The sequence below is a fragment of the Petaurus breviceps genome, unplaced genomic scaffold, assembly GCF_028583685.1.
Source record: "Petaurus breviceps papuanus isolate PSGF00001 unplaced genomic scaffold, PetGlider_PUasm1.0 179, whole genome shotgun sequence".
Taxonomy (NCBI): Eukaryota; Metazoa; Chordata; class Mammalia; order Diprotodontia; family Petauridae; genus Petaurus; species Petaurus breviceps.
The window spans coordinates 9706265-9725903 of NW_027185779.1; the positions used below are offsets into that span (position 1 = coordinate 9706265).

The window sequence follows — 19639 nt, forward strand, 5'->3', positions numbered from 1 at the left end:
TAAAAGTTGCAAAGAGACAAATTTAAGCCTATTGTAAACAAAACAAAACAAAACAAAACAATATAGTTGTACCAAAGGGCAGTGGGCTGCCTTTAGTGGTGGGACTGCTTCCATGGACCTCTTTAAATAGAGAATGGAGGACTACTTGTTATGTGTGTTATTATGGAGATTAATTTTGTTCATGGGTTAATCTGGTAAGGTCTCTTCCCATTCTCATTTTCTGTGATTATGTGAGGTGATTCTTGGATCCTAGTAAGTCTTTAAGACTCAAAAAAAAGGTTTTTCTAATAGTGAAATTTCGTATACTATGACAAGGAGTGAAGGCTGACTGCAAGGATCAGTTTTTGTCCTTTTTTGTCTCAAATCTCGGGTGAGGTCCTCATGGAAAGGACTTTGTGTCATATCTCTTAAGCTAATGAATGATAGGTGAGTGGTAGGTAAGAGAGAGGTTACTGCTGTTCATGGGAGATCTCCCTTTGGAGCCCTATTGCTTCTGGGTCTGCAGATGTTACAGTGAAGCAAGGAGAATCTCACACCCTCTAAATGAAATCCCTTGGGTTGAGGACTTATGTGAGACACATGAACTACTACTCACCTTCATCTAGTAGTGTATGTCCCTGATTTATTTTGCATTGACTTCCAGAATCCTAGACCATTCCTCCGAACTCTCTCTGACTTCTGCTTTGCCCTTGGATTTGATTGCCCTGTGAACTCTTGCTTGACACTCATTGACTTGACAAAGTTCTAAATATTCTTATGATGATACTAAGTCAGTCAAGGTAGGTTGTACATTGGAAAGGGAGCTGTTTTTTTTTTTTTTTTGGAGTCAAAGGACCTGGTTTTAAATCTCACCTCTACCATTTGCAACCTATAAGAATTCTGACAAATTGCTTAACGTCTCTGGACCTACCTCAATTTCTTCATCTATAAAATGAGAGCATTGGAGTAGAAACTTAGATTCCAAAAGTGGGCAATACTGCCCCCTTGGGGGCACTGGAATGATCTAGGGAGGCAGTAGTAGCCCTTGGAGGACATCAAATAAAAAAGGGGGCAATGGAAGCATAAGGAAAGAAGAGAAGAGAAGAAAATTTTGAAAAACCATTTGTACATGTTTCATCTATTGTGTAACAAGTTAAGGTCATGGTGATTACATTATTTTCCAAATAAACACATGTAAACCCAATCATGGCAGCTCTCCTGAGGACTATTGCTATGAATAACTGTAAGGATCTAATTGCATAGTATAATGAACTCTATTTATTCAGCAATAAAGTAAAACATAACATTGAAGAAACTAAAGCATAGTATTCACAACAATATAACATAAAAAACTTACCACTAAGGTAGCCACATAGTCTTAAAACATATCATTCAGTATATCTTATAGTCTTCTTTAAGGGGTTGCAGAAAATACAAATGCCATCCCACCCCTAGAAATCTCATCAGTCAATACAAAGTATCCAAAGTAAAATCCTCTTTCATCTTGACTAGAGACTGGCTTCCATTAAGCCAATCTTCCTTAAGGGGTAGAAGAAAGTACAAACAGTACTTTCCTAGGTCACAGTAAGTTACAATATCATCAGTCATTACAGAGTATCCAAGTAAAGTCCCCTTTCATCTTAAATGGAGGCTGACTTCCAAACCCCATAGCTCTTCCTCAATGGGCTACTCCTCCTCCATAGGCTGACCTCTCCCAACTCTTGTCTGGATTCATAGGTAGGCAGCTCTCTGCTCCTGTTCTATATCTCAGTTCATGGGAACTGCTCCACTCCAAATTCTTCACAGTTTCTGTTTCTAGGAAAACAAAACTTAAAAGAGCTACAACAATATTTACACACATTACCAGCGCTATCATCTCAAATTACTGTCTGAGAAACTAATACAGAACGACAGGTCTTCTGTCCGAGGAATTAACACAGATCAACAGATCTGTGTTATGTGATGCCAACATCACAAACATTCTCTCTCTCAGTTCTACCTGCTCCTAGCTCTGCTTGTGCTCTTATCTGCTCCTTCATGTTCCACCCTTTTTGTAAGCTCCTCCCATTGTGGGCCCCAAGTGAATGCATTCAACCTATTAAGGGACAGGGAAGATTTTCAAACTCCCTTAGGCCTATTAAGGGTAATACAATGTATGCTGTTTCCAATCAAAGACTCCTTACACAATAAAAGATGAGGCTCAAAGGCCTTTGATTAGCTAAAACTCAATCCAGAAAAACAGCAAAAAATCATATTTTGCTTGCCATTACAACACACAAAAATGAAGTCAAAACTCATCAGTGGTCAAGTCTAATGATAGGTATTAACAAGCAGGTGTTGGCAGGTGAGCATGTCACTCATCGTCAAGAAGTCCAGCATACATCAGCAGGAATGTATGTGTGTAAAAACTTATTTATAATATCATATTATACAATTGTATGATGCAATATTACATCATACAATTTCAAAGCAGGAAAAAACTCACAAATTTACAATAAATTATTAAAATTAAAATATGTCATTTAAAAATGTTTTATATTTTTTTGAAATGATGCAAATTTTTAAAAAGCATTAAAGGGTTCAAGAAAGTAGATTTCCAGGGAAGTGCTGAGTAATTTTTTTAAAGGGGGGTGATAGGACAATAAAGTTTGGGAACTTCTGAACTAGATAATTCCTTAAGGTCTCTTCTAGCAAAAAAAAAATGATGATCCCATGTCACCAGAGATTTTTAAGAAAAGGCTAGATGATTACTTGCTGGAAGTCTTCTCTTAATTGGTCTCTGTTTATTTTCCTCAATAAACTATAAGCTACACTATAAGATACACAAAGATACTACTTTGAATATCCAAAGAGATACTAAAAGAAAAGAAACTAGAGGAGGGCGGCTAGGTGGTGCAGTGAATAAAGCATCGGTCTTGGAGTCAGGAGGACCTGAGTTCAAATCCGACCTCAGACACTTAACACAAAAACTAGCTGTGTGACCTTGGGCCAAGTCACTTAACCCCAAATGCCCTCCAAAAAAAAGCAAAAAAAAAAAAAAAAGATACCAGAACAGATCAGGGGTTAGTAGCCAGTGAAACTGAGGGCAGGAGAGAGAACAGAGAAGCCAAGGAGAAGAGATGTAGATAACCTTCCTATACCTTTTCATTGACATGTAATATCCCTATTTAGAATGTAGGCTCTTCAATGGCAGGGATTGTTCCTTCCTCCCCTTTTGTTTTGTATTTCCAGCCCTAACCCATTGCTTACAAAGTAAACAAAGTAGATCTGAATTAGGATGAATAATGAATTCCCTGAAGGTATAACATACTTGAAGTTACAATTATGTTACATATGGTAATTAATTCCAACCCAATGGATCCTGTGTGAATTCAAATAATGGGACCACTTCAGGGGGTTCATTATTCTCATCAATAGGGGATATAGCTGCACTCAATAAATGCCTGTTGGTTAGTTGATTATTAAGTTAAAATTTAATAGGGATAAATTTAAAATCTTGCACTCATTTCACAAAATCAGTTTCATAAATATAAGATAGAGAAGGTGTGCCAAGACAGGTTTTCTGAGAAAGATCAGGATGTTTAGTGAGTTGTAAGCTTGATAGGAGTTGATGCTGTGATATTGAATTCAACATGCATTTATTCTGTTCTAGACATTGTTCTAGGCTTGGGGGATACAAAGATAAATAAGTAAACAGCTTGCACCCTTAACAGTTTATATTCTTCTGGGAAGGAACAACATGTACACTGATAAATTAATGAGAGAAAGTATGTAAAATAATTATGAAGTTATTGCTGAGACTCAGTGGAAAGGAGAGAACAAATGACTAGGGGAATCTAGTAATGTCTTCTTATGGGAGGTGGCATTTGGGCTGTGCCCGGAAAAGAGTTTAGGATGCTTTTAAGAAATGAAGGTGATAATGGAGAGCATTCCACAGGAAGATGAAATACTACATGTGGGGAACATCAAGTTGATCATTTTGGCTGGAACAAAGAGACACTAAAGTATATCTGATTAATCTGGAAAGATAGATTTGAGTCAGATTGGAAATGTCTTTAAATGCCAAATAGCGCCCCCCCCCAAATTAGCTAAGGGGGTGACTGTACCCTGACCTGATTTGGCCACATCTGACATATTATATTCAGCTCTGGAAGGCACATTTTAGAAGGATATAAGTAAGCTGGAGGGCAACAAAAATAGGTACCCTGCTTTTCAAGCTCCTAACTCCATTCAGGGCTAGGTCATGTGCCAGCTCCTACATGAGGCCTTTGCCAGTCCTCACTGATGGTTGCTGTTTCTCTGTATTCTTTTCCCATTCCTTTGTATATATTTTGTATTTATTTGTCTGTATTTATATTATTTGCCCAAGTAGAATGTAAGTTTTTTGACAGCAAGGACCATGTCATTTTTGTCTGATGAAGGATGGTGAAGGGCCTTGAATTCATGCCATGTGAGGATCATCTGAAGGTTATAGAGATGAAGAGAAGACTTAGGTGGGGGTTAGGATAGGAGGCCATGGTAGATGTACCTAAGTATTTTTTTCAGAGACTGTGATGTGAAAGAGGCATTTAAGGTTATCCTACCTAGCCCTACGAGACAGAACAAGCAGCAAAGGAAGAACCTGAAAGGAAGTCAGTTTTGGATTCTAAGGAAGATGTAAAGAAATACTTCCTTACAGTTAGAACCATCCAGAACTGAAGGAACTGTGTCATAATCTCATATCACTGGATATTTTCAAGCAAAGGCTTGAAGATTATTTGCTGGATATGTTGTAGAAGAGATTTTGGTCCCAGTGTGGTTGGACCTGGATCAAACTCTATCTATACATAGTGGTCCCTTCTGACTCTGAGTTTCTATGATTCTGTCCTGCTTAAAACTAACCCTCATTCTTTAGAGATCATTCATTTTGTTCTTGTTTTTCTGCAATGATGGATGTATCTGGGAAGTACTTTGTATTTCTCAGGACTATAGCTTTTTTGAGCTACAGGTTAGTGTTGAGTCCCAGGTGGACACCAAAAGTAGATGAGCAGGCCTGGAAAGGACTCAGTAGGCCCTCACACCAGAGGTGCCAGTCCTCCTTGAGCACCCCATACACCATACCTATGTAGAAACATCTCAGCAGACAGATTAAATCAGGTAGAGGGTAACCAAATGGCCTCCGACCCATCGGTGAGTTAGAGGGATGTCCACCCCAAGCCTGTGAAGTTTCTTCTGGCAGAATGTCTAGATGAGAATAATGTGTTCCAAGGACCATGAATGTGGCCAGAGCAGGTGTTGTGGAACACCTAAACCTTAATCAGACATCGAAGACGCCAAGGCCATCCCCTACATCTCAGGCCATTTTCAGTTATCTTGCCTTTTGTCTTGGCAAAGGATTTCAATTGTTCTGGAAGAAGGAGTGAGGTTGATAACTGTGCAACTCTGCCAATTCATGTGGGAGTCAAGAACCACCCTGTGATGCCACTAGTCCTCTTGGAAAATGAAAAACAAGGAGCAACAAACATTTCTCAGGAGCAAATAAATTTGAGTGTCTTCCCATTGGCACTTATCCCACATAAGGGTATTTCTTTCTATTCTAGAAATATGCGTAGTTGATAAAGAATAAATGAAAAAAGCTGCTAAGTAGATGACTTGCTTCTTTTCCTATTCCGAGTTTGACAGTTCAGGTCTTGTGCTTGCATGTACTGTTAATAATATGTTTTCAAATGCTCTGCAGAGTATTATATGTTGACCTTTTCCCCAGGATCCCCTTTTTTTCTTTATAAGATTTTATTGGTATTTTATCTTTCTTACATCACCACAATTATCCCAAATATCCACTTCCCTCCCCTTCTCAGAGAGCCATCCCATATGACAAATGGTAATTTTTTAAGAAAGGAAAAAAGTCAATAAATAATACTTTGAAAAAGTTGAAAAACATGTCCAACATATAATACCTCCCACCTCCCTGAAGAAGTAGATTGGAGGTGGGCGCACACACACACACACACACACACACACACACACACACACGCACACCCCTAACAACTTCTAGGGTGGAAAATTGGAAAGAATCCTAAATTCCACATTTACATTTGAAGCCTATAAAAAATAATCTGACTCAATGGAAACAAAGGTGGTGTTGAAAACATTACAAGATAACCTATGTTGACATCATCAGTAAGATAAATCTTGGATTAAGAATGGAAATCCAGCTGTTTGAAGGACTGAGCTAAATAAACATCCACAAAAGAGTCTGACAAAATATTTGTGGCTTCCTTGGAGGCATTGTTCTGGTTCTCAGCCTGAAAGTATAGAATTAGGACTGGTGGGGAGTGTCTCACATTTTTGTTTTTCACAGATGATTTGTATCTTTTTTATAGTTATTATCTTAGAAGTTGAAGAAAAGCTACACAAACTACAGAAGTTTTGATGGGATCAGCAGTGACATTTAATAACACAAATCGGATGTGAAGTGAACACCAACCATAAGGCATGATGCCCACAGTGGCTTGGAGATTGAAAAGGTAAGGAGATTTTGTGCTACTTAGTCACAAATTATAGCACTATAAAAACATGAATGAAAAATGGACCCAAAGCATCAAGCCATCTGGATTAATTTCAGACACATCAATTTTCTGCTGATTTAAAAAAAAATTGTTATTCTGTACCTGAGGCTTCAGGACTGCATCTGAGGCCTGAACCAGATTAAAATGTAATTGAGAAATATTTAACAAAACAAATAAAAGTACAATAAGACATAAATAATGTTAATTTGTGGTTTTCTAAGACAATATGTAGCCTGAAGGTATCTTTGTATATTGTTTAGTGGTCCCCATTTCTTTCTGTTTTTTTTTTTTTATTCTTCAATCTGTATTCAGACACCATCAGTTCTTTCTCTAAGAATGGATAGTGTTTTTCATCATAAGTCCTTCAGAGTTGTCTTGGATCATTGCATTGCTGAGAATAGCTAAGTCATTCACAGCTGATCAACTTACAACATTACTGTTATTTTGTACACAGTACATTTCACTTTTCATCACCTCATGCAAGTCTTTTCAGGTTTTTCTGAGAGCATCCTGCTCATCATTTCTTATAGTACAATAGTATTCCATCATAATCACATACCACAACTTCTTCAGCTGTTCCCTAGTTGATGGGCTTCCCTTCAACTTCTAATTCTTTACCCCCAGAAAAGAGCTCCTATAAACATTTTTGTACATATATGTCCTTTTCCTTTTTATTTTCTACCTCTTAGGATATAGACCTCCTAGTAGTAGTATTGCTAGGTCAAAGGGTATGCATGATTTTGTTGCCCTTTGGGCATAGTTACAAGTTGCTCTACAGAATGGTTGAATCAGTTCACAACTCCATCAACAATGCATTAAAGTCTCATTTCTCCCATATCCCCTCCAACACTTATTTACCTTTTCTGTCCTATTAGCCAATCTGATAGGTATGAGATAGTACTTCAGAATTGTTTTAATGTGCATTTCTTCAAATCAATAGTGAGTTAGAATATTATTTTCATATGGCTATAAATAGCTTTGATTACTTCATCTGAAAACTGATCATATCTTTTGATCATTTATCAGTTGAGGATTGTTTCTTATTTTTATAAATTTGACTCAGTTCTGTATATGTTTGAGAAATGAGGCCTTTAGCAGGAAAACTTGCTTCAAAATTTTTTTCAGTTACTATTGCTAACCTTATTTCCCTCCATCCTATTTCCCCTCCCCTCCTATTTATTTTATTCTCTTACTCCTTTTACCCTGTCCCTCCTCAAAAGTGTTTTACTTCTGACTACATCCTTCCCCAATCTGCCCTCCATTCTATCACACAACCACCCTTCTCTTATCCCTTTCCCCTCCTACTTTCCTGTAGAGCAATTGAGGGTATATATTATTCCCCCTTTGAGTCAGTTCTGAGGAGAGTAAGGTTCACTCACTCTCCTTCATCTCCTTCCTCTTCCCCTCCACTGTAAAAGCTTTTTCTTTCCTCTTTTATGAAAGATAAGTTACCCCATTCTACCTCTCCCTTTCTCTTTCTCCTAGTATGTTCCTCTCATCCCTTAATTTTATTTTTTAGATATTATCCCTTCATATTCAACTCATACCTATGCCCTCTATCTATATATACTCCTTCTAATTACCCTAATAATGAGAAAGTTCTTATGAGTTACAAATATCCATGTAAGAATGTAAACAGTTTAAGCTTATTAAGTCCCTTATTATTTCCCTTTCCTATTTCCCTTTTTCTGCTTCTCAAGTCTTATATCTGAAAGTCAAACTTTCTATTCAGCTCTGGTCTTTTCATAAAGAATACGTGAAAGTCCTATATATCACTGAATTTCCATTTTTCCCTGAAGGATTATACTCAGTTATGCTGGGCAGATGATTCTTGGTTATAATCATAGCTTGTTTGCCCTCTGGAATATCATATTCCAAGCCCTCTGATCCTTTAAGGTAGAGGCTGCTAAATCTTGTGTTATCTTGAATATGACTCCATGAAAACTGAATTGTTTCTTTCTGGCTGTTTTCAGTATTTTCTATTTAACCTGGTATAATGCCAATCATGGCAGCACACCTGAGGACTTCTGCTGTGAATAATTTTAAGGTTCTAATCGCATAGTATAATGAGCTCTCTATTGTTCAATAAAGCATAACATTCATAGCAACATCCTTAAGCAAAACATTTCTAATATATACATACATACATACATACATACATATATATATATATATATAAATACACACACACATATATAGCATATACCATTGCATGAAGTAGCATTCCACAAAATACTTGTTTACATAATTAGGGGGTCCCATGCTAGGTTTTACACTAGCACAACATATCTTTAAGGGGTAGCAGAAAATACCACACCATCTGTGGTCCAGAAGCAACCACTGCTGCTGCTGATGATGATTTGGTCACTTCCAAGGTCTCTTCCAGGTTTACTGGGGCCAGACTGTGCTGGACTGCGCTTCACTCTTACCATATGTGGTAGACCTTTCCTGCCGACCTTCTAAGTTGTCTTTGTTCTCTGTGGACTGAAAGGTGTGGAAAACACCACTGCTGTCCTTGATTTCATCACCTCAAGTCCTGCTCCAGCTTTGCTGGGGCCACATCTGCTGTGGTGGACTGTGTTCCTCTCTCACTCTCATACCAATGACCTTTCCTGCCCATCTTCCAGGTTGTTTGGGGCTGGAAGTTCATTTCACTCTACCTTTTTGTGGGTTCTGCTTCTCTAGAATGTTTAGAGTCATTATTTAAAGGTATTTGGAGGAGTTTGGGGGAGAGTGCAGGACAATCCTTGCCTTCATTCCACCATCTTAGTTCCATATCTCCCTCCATTTCTTTTTGAGTTTGACACTGCTGCTGTACTTGACAAAGAAAAAAAAAACAAAACCCAGAAACATTTTTATATATGTAGAACAACAATGAAATAAAGGATTATACGTGAAACCATGAATCTCTATTCCATAGTTTTTAAAAATATAATTAATTTGATAGCTTCAAAGCTATCCTGTATGTCTGTATTTCTCTCTGAACTTCCTTCTATTATCTTCTCTGAATTCTAAAAAATGATACATTTCCTTTCCTTTGTTCTGTGACATATGAAAAGTTTGAGAGACATAGTTTCTGGGCATTTAATAATCAATTTTATTAATTATGGATAGCAGATAATTAATAAAATGATGGCAATTTGGCTTTCTCTCATAAATGAAAAATCCTCTTCCCCAACACACATCCTGGAGAATATTGAATACTTAAATAGATTTGAAAATGGAGTGTTTTTGAGGATGGAAATCAACACTGATTGGTTAATAATCAATGAGAGTTTGGACATAGTAATAAGGAGATGGTCATTTTTTTTATGGTGCCAATTTTAAATAGACTTTATTCTCCAGGACAATTGCATTTCAACTTGTTTACAGTAATGATAAAGCCCAATGTTGTTCACTTTTCTCCCTATGCACACATTCGAGTATTCAGAATGCCCAGATTTACACAGTAGCTTAAATGTTACTTTTAAACTGCTACTGCCTTGGCTACAAATTTGAATCCTTCAATTTTTGGAAAGCTGTGTGGAATGCTCTTTCTTCTGGTGTGTTTAGTTGACTACTTCAGTGGTGGGTCCAGAAGAAGCACCTTCATATGGGGCTGCTCCACCCCCTGGGAACCCACCAGGCATCCCTCCTGGCATGCCCCCTGCACTCTGGTACAGCTTAGGAATGATGGGACCTTCATTGGAGACCTTCTCCAATTCTTTCTGCTGATGCTCAGATTCTTCCTTCTTAGCAGTCTGGTTCTTATCTAGCCAGTTGATTATTTCATTACATTTGTCAAGGATCTTCTGTTTCTCTTCATCACCAGTTTTGCCTTGCCATTTTTCATCCTCTACAGTTACTTTCATGTTGAAAGCATAAGATTCAAGAGAATTCTTGGAAGACACCTTGTCTCTCTGCTTTTCATCCTCAGCCTTGTATTTCTCAGCCTCCTGGACCATACACTCAATGCCTTCCTTGCTCAAATGTCCCTCATCATTGGTGATGGTGATCTTGTTGTTCCTGCCTGTGCTCTTATCCACAGAAGAAACATTGAGGATGCCATTTGCGTCAATGTCAAATGTTGCTTCGATCTGAGGAACACCCCTGGGTGCTGGGGGTATTCCTATTTCCTAATTCCTCAAATTTTCCAAGCAGGTTGTTATCCTTTGTCATTGTTCTCTCACCTTCATAAACCTGAATAAGCACACCAGGCTGGTTGTCCAAATAGGTGGTAAAGGTTTGTGTCTGGTTGGTGGGGATAGTGGTATTATGTTTGATCAGGCAGTTTCAGTTTCAATTCTAAGGGAAAGAGGAGTGACATCCAGCAACAGCAAGTCCTGCACATTCTCAGATTTATCTCCAGACAAAATGGCAGCCTGGACAACTGCACCATAAGCAACAGCCGCATCAGGATTGGTACTCTTGTTGAGCTCCTTGCCATTGAAGAAGTCTTGTAGAAGCCTCTGGATTTTGGGGATTCAAGTGGAACCACCCACAAGGATGATGTCATGAATCTGAGACTTACCTAGTTTGGCATCTCTTAAGGCCTTCTCCACAGGGTCCAGCATGCCACAGAAGAGATCAGCATTCAGCTCTTTGAAATGGGCCCAGGTGATTGATGTATAGAGTCAATCTCAATAGTGGCCTGGGTACTGGAAGAGAGGGTATGCTTTGCACATTCACAAGTACTGTGAAGACGGCAAACAGCCCTCTTGTTCTCACTGATGTCCTTCTCGTTCTTTCACTTGAACTCGGCAATGAAATGGTTGACCATTTGGTTGTCAAAGTCCTCCCCACCTAAGTGGATGTCTCCAGCTGTGGAGTTGACCTTAGAGATGCCATCTTCAGTGGTAACAATGGAGACATTGAAAGTACCACCTCCAAGGTCAAAGATCAACACATTTCGCTCAGCACCAGCCTTTTTGTCCAATCCATAAGCAATAGCAGCAGCAGTTGGCCCATTGATGATTCAGAGCACATTGAGACCAGTTATGGTTCTAGCATCTTTGGTGGCCTGACGTTGAGAATCATTCAAATAGGCTGGTACTATGACCACAGCATTTGTGACTGTCTTCCCAAGGTAAGCTTCAGCAATTTCTTTCTTCTTGGTGAAGACTATAGAAGATACTTCCTCTGGATAGAAACTTTTGGTCTCCCCTTTGTACTCCGCTTGGACCTTAGGCCTATCTGTGTGATTCACCAGCATAAAAGGCCAATGCTTCACGTCTGACTGTACAACTGCATTGTCAAATCTGCAACCAATCAGACATTTGACATCAAAAACTGTGTTGGTGGGGTTCATTGCAACTTAATTCTTTTCAGCATCACCAATGTAAACGTTCTGTGTCAGTGAAGGCGATGTAGCTTGGGGTGGTCCTGTTTCCTTGGTCATTAGCAATGATCTCCAGTTTCCCATGTTGGAAGACTCCCACACAGAAGTAAGTGGTGCCAAGATCAATGCCAACTGCGGGTCCCTTTGACATGGTTGCTGGGGAGTCAGGGGTTGTAGCTGAATGGTCAGAGTCTTCATCTCCTCCTGCTGAGAAATGAACCAATCATGAGACTCAGTCACCTCCAGCAATCTGGACAAAAGAATCCATCTTTACCCAGACCACACTGCCTCGTTGTCCCCTTCATAAACTGGGTCACTCAAAATTCTAATGGAAAACTACAAGGACAAAGGCTTATTTCCTAAGGGCAAGATCTCACCCAGAATGGATTCTGTGTGTTAGGTTTTCTAGTTGGATGGGATCCTTCCCAGGATCAAAAAACATGTACCCAGAGGATTTAGGCAATCTCATCTATCAGCAATGTACTTCAGACATTGCCTGAATATCCTACAAGGGTTTATTTCCAAATGAGGAAATAGAAAGGGAAAACCTTAATGTCAATGAATGATTGCTTATTAATATAAGAAAGAAATAATCATTTCTCTCAGTTCTCTTTCTTTGGGAGCCATAACAGACACTACAACTGTTCTTAACTCCCCATTCTCCATATCAAGCTTTTTTAAAAAAAGTTTTAAAATTTTATTTATTATAATACATAATATTTTACATATTATATACTTATATATTGTTTATATATAAAATATCCATTTATTTATATTTTAATCTTTTTAAAATTCACATTAAATAAATAATTGTGATGAAGCAAAATGCATCCACATCATGACCATGTCTAATTTCATACCTATGGGCCATCTCCTATTAGAAGGTGTTCCTCTAAAAGAATTTTATGCTTTTTTTATTCTTTGCTAATTCTTTGGTAGATTATTTGGAATGGCACTGAATAAGTAAGTTAATTAAGATCATATTATTTTTTATTACACTGATATTGTGCAGTCATGAGCAATACATATTTCTCTAATTATTTAGATCTGTCTATTTCTGAAGAGGGTTTTATATATTTCCTGTGTGTTTCTTTGTAGGTGAACTACCAAATATTTTCCATGTGATCCATAGCAATTTTGAATGAAATTCTCTCCCTCTCTTTTCATACTGGGTTTTGCTGTTAGGATAAAAACTTTTTGATGATGTGTGTTGGCTTATTTTATGTCCTGAAACTTTGCTGAATTTTTAATTATTTCAGTTAATCTTTAATAGTCTCTGAATAGTCCATATTAACTTAAAAATAATTTTGTTTCTTCTTTTCTCCTGCTTGTTCCTTCAATTTCTTTTTGTTGTTTTATTGTAAAAGCTAACATTCCTAGAATTATATCAAGTAAAAGTAGTGATAATGAGCATCTTTGCCTTGCCTCCGATTTTATTTATTTGTTTTTTTTTAATTTTTTTATATATATTGTTGGCTGTTGGTTTTAGAGTGTGGTATACTGTTTATTATATAAAGTAAAGGCCCATTTATTCCTCTGTTGTTTTTTTGGAGGGGAAAGGACAGGGCAAAGTGACTTGCCCAAGGTCACATGGCTAGTAAGTGTTAAGTGTCCGAGGCCTGATTTGAACTCAGGTCCTCCTGACTCCAGGGCCAGTGCTGTTTTCACTACACCACCTAGCTACCCCTATTCCTCTGTTTTTAAAGTGTTTCTTTAAATAGAATTGAGTGTTGAATTTTGTCAAAAGTCTCTGTATTGTTATATACTTTCTATTATTATTATTGATATTGTCTTTTATATTTATAGTTTTTCTATTATTGAACAAACTCCTGCATCACTGATATAAATCCAAACATGTCATAGTATGTTGTTGTAACCTCCTTGACTAACATTTAATCTACCTTACTCTCATTGAATTTGGCTTAAGGAGTGAATAACACACACTCACTTGGGTATCATATGCTACAGGAAAGCAGCAGGGAGGGGGATGAGATGGGGTATGATAGAACAGAGGGCAGATCGGGGGAGAGGGTAGTTAGACACAAACACTTTTGTGAAGGGACAGAGTCAAAGTAGAAAATAGAATAAGTGGGGGGCAGAATAGAATGGAGGGAAATATAGGCTTTCATAATATAACTACTATGGAAACATTTTGTGTAACTACACATGTACAACCTATATTGAATTGCTTGTCTTCCCAGTGGGGGTGGGTGAGGAGGGAAGAAGGGAAAGAATCTGGAAATCAAAGTTTTAAAAACAAATGTTAAAAAAATGTTGTTGTTTTTTTTTTTTACATGCCTCTGGGAAATAAGAAATACAGGTACTGCGGTATAGAAATCCATCTTGCCCTACTAGAAAGTTGGGGGGCGTTATGGAGGAGGATATAAGAGACAACAGATTTGGGGAAGGGGTATTCAGTATGCTTTTTATCTTGGGCTGGGGAGTAGGGGAAAGATGGGGAGAAAATTTATAACACAAAATTTAAAAAACTGAGAAAAAGAAAAGAAATCTTTCACAGTTGATTATTGTTTCAATGTTGCTGTTCCTGTGTGTAATGTTCTCCTGGTTCTGCTCATTTCACTTTGATTCAGTTAATATGTCTTCCCAGGTTTTTCTGAAACCACCCTTTTTTAATTACAATACAATAGTATTACATTCAAATCATATACCACAACTTCTTTAATCATTCTCCAACTAATAGGAATCCCCTCAATTTCCAATTATTTGCCACCACAAAAGAGCTGCTATAAATATTTTTGAACACATGGACCCTTTTTCTTTTCCTTTGATGTCTTTGGGATAAGAACTAGTATTGGTCTTGCTGGTCAGAAGACATGCAGAGCTTTATAACTCTTTCAATGTAGTTCCAACTGTTCTGTAGAATGGTTGGATGAATTTGCAATTCCACCAATAGTGAATTGGTGTCCCTATTTTTCCACATTCCCTCCAACATTTGTCATTTTTCTTTCATGATACCCAATCTGTTGGGTGTGCGTTGATACCTCAGAGTTGCTTTTATTTTCATATCTCTAATTAATGGTGGTTTAAGCTTTTATATATATACTACAGATAGTTTTGGTTTCTTCTTAAAATTGCCTCTTCATATCCATTGACCATCCCTTATTTTAACATGGTATGAGTCTTCAAAATTCCAGGTCTATTTCTTATAAATAGATATGTTTGGATTGTTTTCTAAACAATCCTTTCTCCTTACATCCTTATGGATAAATTATTTTTATTTACTTGTGAATTCCTTTGCATCATTATTTTCTTACACTTTTTCCTCTCTTCCTCCCCATTGACTTTCCCCTGCATGCTTATATACTTTTATCATACCTTTGATGAGAAAGTATTCTACTTCCTTCTTTATTTCCTTCCTGCTATATTTTTTTCCTTCTTTTTCCTTACCACTCTTAAGACTTTCAAAATACAATAACCTTCACCCAACCCTTCCCAACCCATGCCCTCTGTTTATTTAACTTCCTCCGAAAACCTTAGGATTTGGAAGGGATACTTGTCTCTTCTCACTCTATCAGATTCTAAACATTTCATTATTATTAGCCCCTTCTAATTATTCAAATGCATTTCCTCTCTTACATTTCCCTTTACTTCTGTGCTTTCCTTTAAAAGTTTCTACTCTGCTCTGGTCAGGGATGATCAAAAGTCCCTTATTCCATTAAAAATGTCCATTCATCCCAACCCTGTAGTATTATATTTAGTCTTGAAATAAGTTTTTCTTGGTTTTAAGGCCTTATCATTTGTCTTTTGGAATATTGTATTTCAATAGTTTCTCTTCTTTATTGTAGCTGTTGCCAAGTCTTCTTTGATCTTATTAGTGTTATCTTGATACTTGAACAACTTCTTTCTGGCTGCTTGAAATACTTTTTATTCGACATGGAAAATTCTAGATTTTGGTTTTTATATTCCTTGGCATTTTTTTTGTATTTCTTTCAAAAGGTTCCTGGTAGATTCTTTTTTATTTTTAATTTGTTCTTTTGTTCTAATATATGTAGGCAATTTTTGTTTATAATTTATTAATATCTAATAATAATAATATCTTGTATTCATATAGGACTTTAAGGTTTGCAAAGCACTCTACAATAGCTTCTCCTTTTTATCTTCAGAACAACCTCGGGAAGCAGATAATATTATTATCTCCATTTTATAGATGAGGAAACTGAGCTACAGAGAAGTTTAGCTACTTGACCCAGGTCACACAGCTAGTTAAGTACCTGAGACAGGATTTTAATTTAAGACTTCCTAACCTCAAGTCTAATACTTTACACACTATTATTTACATTTTTTTAAAAATATAGCAACTAAGTTTTTTGCTTGTTCAAAGTTTTTAGAGAGTCTAATGATTCTTAAGTTTTCTTTCCTCAATTTTTTTCATTGTTTTCAATATCTTTTTTTTACTCATATCTACAGCCTTAGTTTCTAAATTGGGAATTTATGCCAGAGCCAAACTTTACTTCCTTGACTCATTCTTTGGATGGGGTAGTCAGAATTTCTTTGGAGCTGACTTTAATTTTCTGTCTTCATGCCCCTGGCTTCTCTCCATCCTACTTCCCCTCCCAATCTGTGTTTATTTTCTCAGAGACCTAGCGGGTTTCATACTCCCCTGACTGTCTAAACTATGAGTATTTTGTATTTTAGAGCTATCTGAAACATCTAAAATCAGATTCCCTTGGACTTCTGGCTGCTCTGGCTCATCCTGATCAGAGTTACTGGCTCCTAGCTCCACATCTTGGTCAGAGCACTCGTAGTACAATAATACATAAACAAACTTTGTGTCAGCCAGCATATAGTTGTGAGCAATCTCTGTGGGACAAACCCAACATGCCATTTAGGCAAAGGAAGCAACAGTAAGGCCAGAATTATTAATTCTAGTGTTTAGTAGATCTATGTTTATATCACAGCAAGTAGTGACAGATTTAAATATAGGTCATAGAATAAATAATCTAGGCCCTTCACTAGGCAAAAGACACACAAAGGTGACACAAGACAGTTTCTGCCTTAAATCAGCTTATACTCTTATCATAATAAAATAGCTCCATGATGTCAGATACAGTTTCAGATATTTATGTGATGGCAATGAATTGGAAATTGAGAGGAGGCTGGTCAATTGGGGAATGGTTGAACAAGTTGTGGCAAATGATTGTGATGGAATACTACTATAGTATAAGAAATGAGGAGGAGGATGGTTTCAGGAAAAAAAGAAACATTGGAAGACCTATGTGAACTGATTCAAGGTGAAGGAAGAAGAACCAGGAGATCATGGTACACAGTAACAGCAATATTGTAATGATGATCAACTGTGAAAGATTTAGCTACTCTGATCAATACAACGGTCTAAGAAGATTCCAAAGAACTAATTAATGAACTCTGAGTGCAAATTGAAGTAGTTTTCTCACTTTCTATATTTTTCTTGCTTTGTATGTATATATGCAATATGGCTAATATGGAAATATGTTTTGAATGATTTCACATGTATACTTAATGTCATATGGCCTGCTTTCTCAGTGGGTGAGGAAGAGATAGGATGGAGAGAATTTGGAATTCAACATTTTTTTTAAAGTTAAAAATATTTAAAAAAATAAAATAGATATTTAAACCTTTTTGTAACCAAAAAGCATATTTATTTCTAGAAAAGCAGCAGCAAACATCTGGCACAAAACTCTTGCCCTTGGAGACCATTCCTTAGTTTAAGCTTTATTGCCTGAGTGTTGCCATGGTTACTGGACATGAACTGAAATTGCTGTGTAATACATTTTATCTCCCTTGATTACACTCTGAAGCCCACGGTCAATTTCCAGTAATTAGAAGAGACAGGTTCAAAGGAGGACAAGGGAGTGGTATAACCCCCTGAGCTTTGCAGCCACCCCCAGGGTTTGGAAGCTGCTGTCTGTGAATTCCAGAGACACATTGGTACAGACAGGATCATTCCATCTCCAGCTGAGGATGGAGCTAACTCACCCTGGTCAGACTCTGGACACAGGAACATGTGTCAAACGGTGTCAAAAAGGAAAGAACAAAGAGTCTGAGCCTGAATTAGTTGGATGTGCAAAGGAGTAACTGATGTGTTTGGCAGATTCTTGGAGTCCTTTCCAAATAGCAGTTTTTGGATCCAAGGCAAATTAATTTTGTGTCACCTAGAAGAGTTTACTTGACGTGGATGTGACAGTCCTAACACACACACACTCACATACACAAGACCAAACCTCATGGGTATCCTGGGGAAATCACATATGTGTATATGTATACACACATAAATATATAGAAACATATGCAATATGTATATATGTATGTGTATACATATATACAAACATACATACACATATGTGTGTATATATTTATATGGTTGTTCATTTAAAAGAGAGACATTGCTTTTGTTGAGGATATTGATTTCTTTTGTCTTCAGAATTAAGAGAGAATAATAATGCCTTAAGAAATGTCCAGTCCTAAAGTAGAGAGATAGCTGTCCTGAACTAATGCAATGCAAATTCAACTGGGCTTAATGGCTGCTATTCCATTATCAGGGCCAAGAATCAAGGATTTTCTGGGGTCAGCTGTCTTTTTTTTTTTTTTTAGTATGCAATTGTATTTATTAAGTGCCTACTCTATGATAAAGACACTGTGCTATGTACTGTGATACAAAGGCAGAAATAAAACAGTTCTTGCCCTCGAGAAGCTTACATTCTAGTGGGACAATGGAACATATACATAAATAAGTAAATACAAATTATTTTAGGGGTGGGGGTCACTAATAACTGGAGGTATCAAGAAAGACCTTGAGAAGAAGATGCCACCTGAGTTGAGCCTTAAAGAAAGCTGTGGCTTTTAAGAGATGAAGATGAGGAAGAAAAGCACTCTAGGCAGAGACAGCTTGTAGAAAGGCAAAGAGGTGGGTGATAGAACCTTGCATAAAGAGAAGGCAAGTAAAACCAGTTTGACTGAAACATTACATAACATGCTATCAGTATGGGAAAATAGGTTAGGCCAAATACTTAAGTTGTTTTTTTTTTTTTTAAGTCAAATCAAAGGTGTTTATATATCATCTAGAAGCAATGGGGGGGAAAGGGGGGAAGAGATAAGCATTTATATAATACCAGCTCTGTGCCTAGCACTATGATAAGCATTTTAAAATAAATGTATCATTTGATGCTAACAACAGGTAGGTGCTATTACTATTTCCATTTTCAGTTGAGGAAACTCAGCCAAACAAAGGGATGTTGCTTATCCAGGGTCACACAGATTCTAAGTGTCTGAATCTGGATTAGAATTTAGATCTATCCTGACTCCAGGTCCAACACTATCCACTGAGCCACCAGCAGCCTCAATAAGGAGGCACCAAAGGTTTTTTTGAAATCCTGGGAACTAATGAGATCACTCAGAGAATGTAGAAGAAGAAAAAGAGGACCTAGGATAGAGTCCTATGGCTCCCTTTTGCAAAGGTGGGGATAGGGTTGAGGTTGAATGGGAGGGAATAATGGGAGGTAATCCAACAAAAGAGACTGAAAATAGTCAGACAGGTGCACATACAACCAGGAGAAGACACGTCATGAACATCCAGGGAAAAGGGACAATCCAGGAAGAGGTGGTTAACACTATCAAATACCGCAACAAAGAAAAGATCTTTGGATTTGGCAATTAAGAGGTCATTGGGATTTTGGAGAGAGTAACTTCAGCTGAGTAACAAGGTCAGAAGCCAGATTGTTTTACAATGTTTGAGAAGTGAATGGGAGGAGAAGGAATGGAGGAAATATTTGTTTTGTTTGTTTTGGTTAGAGTTTAA

At 37.3% G+C, this 19639-nt stretch overlaps 1 protein-coding gene and 1 pseudogene across 1 annotated transcript in view; one reads left to right on the forward strand and one right to left on the reverse strand.

Moving 5' to 3' along the window:
* The window catches only part of TMEM64 (transmembrane protein 64), a 205734-nt gene extending 198163 nt beyond the window's left edge, over positions 1-7571 (forward strand). Inside the window, exon 3 of the mRNA XM_069086677.1 lies at positions 6342-7571. Within this exon, the coding sequence (XP_068942778.1) occupies positions 6342-6353 (12 nt within the window). The 3' untranslated portion in view covers positions 6354-7571. The remainder of the gene's footprint in view (positions 1-6341) is intronic.
* Positions 7572-8106: 535 nt separating this feature from the next.
* LOC138160060 (heat shock cognate 71 kDa protein-like) lies at positions 8107-12183 on the reverse strand (annotated as a pseudogene).
* Positions 12184-19639: the final 7456 nt, after the last annotated feature.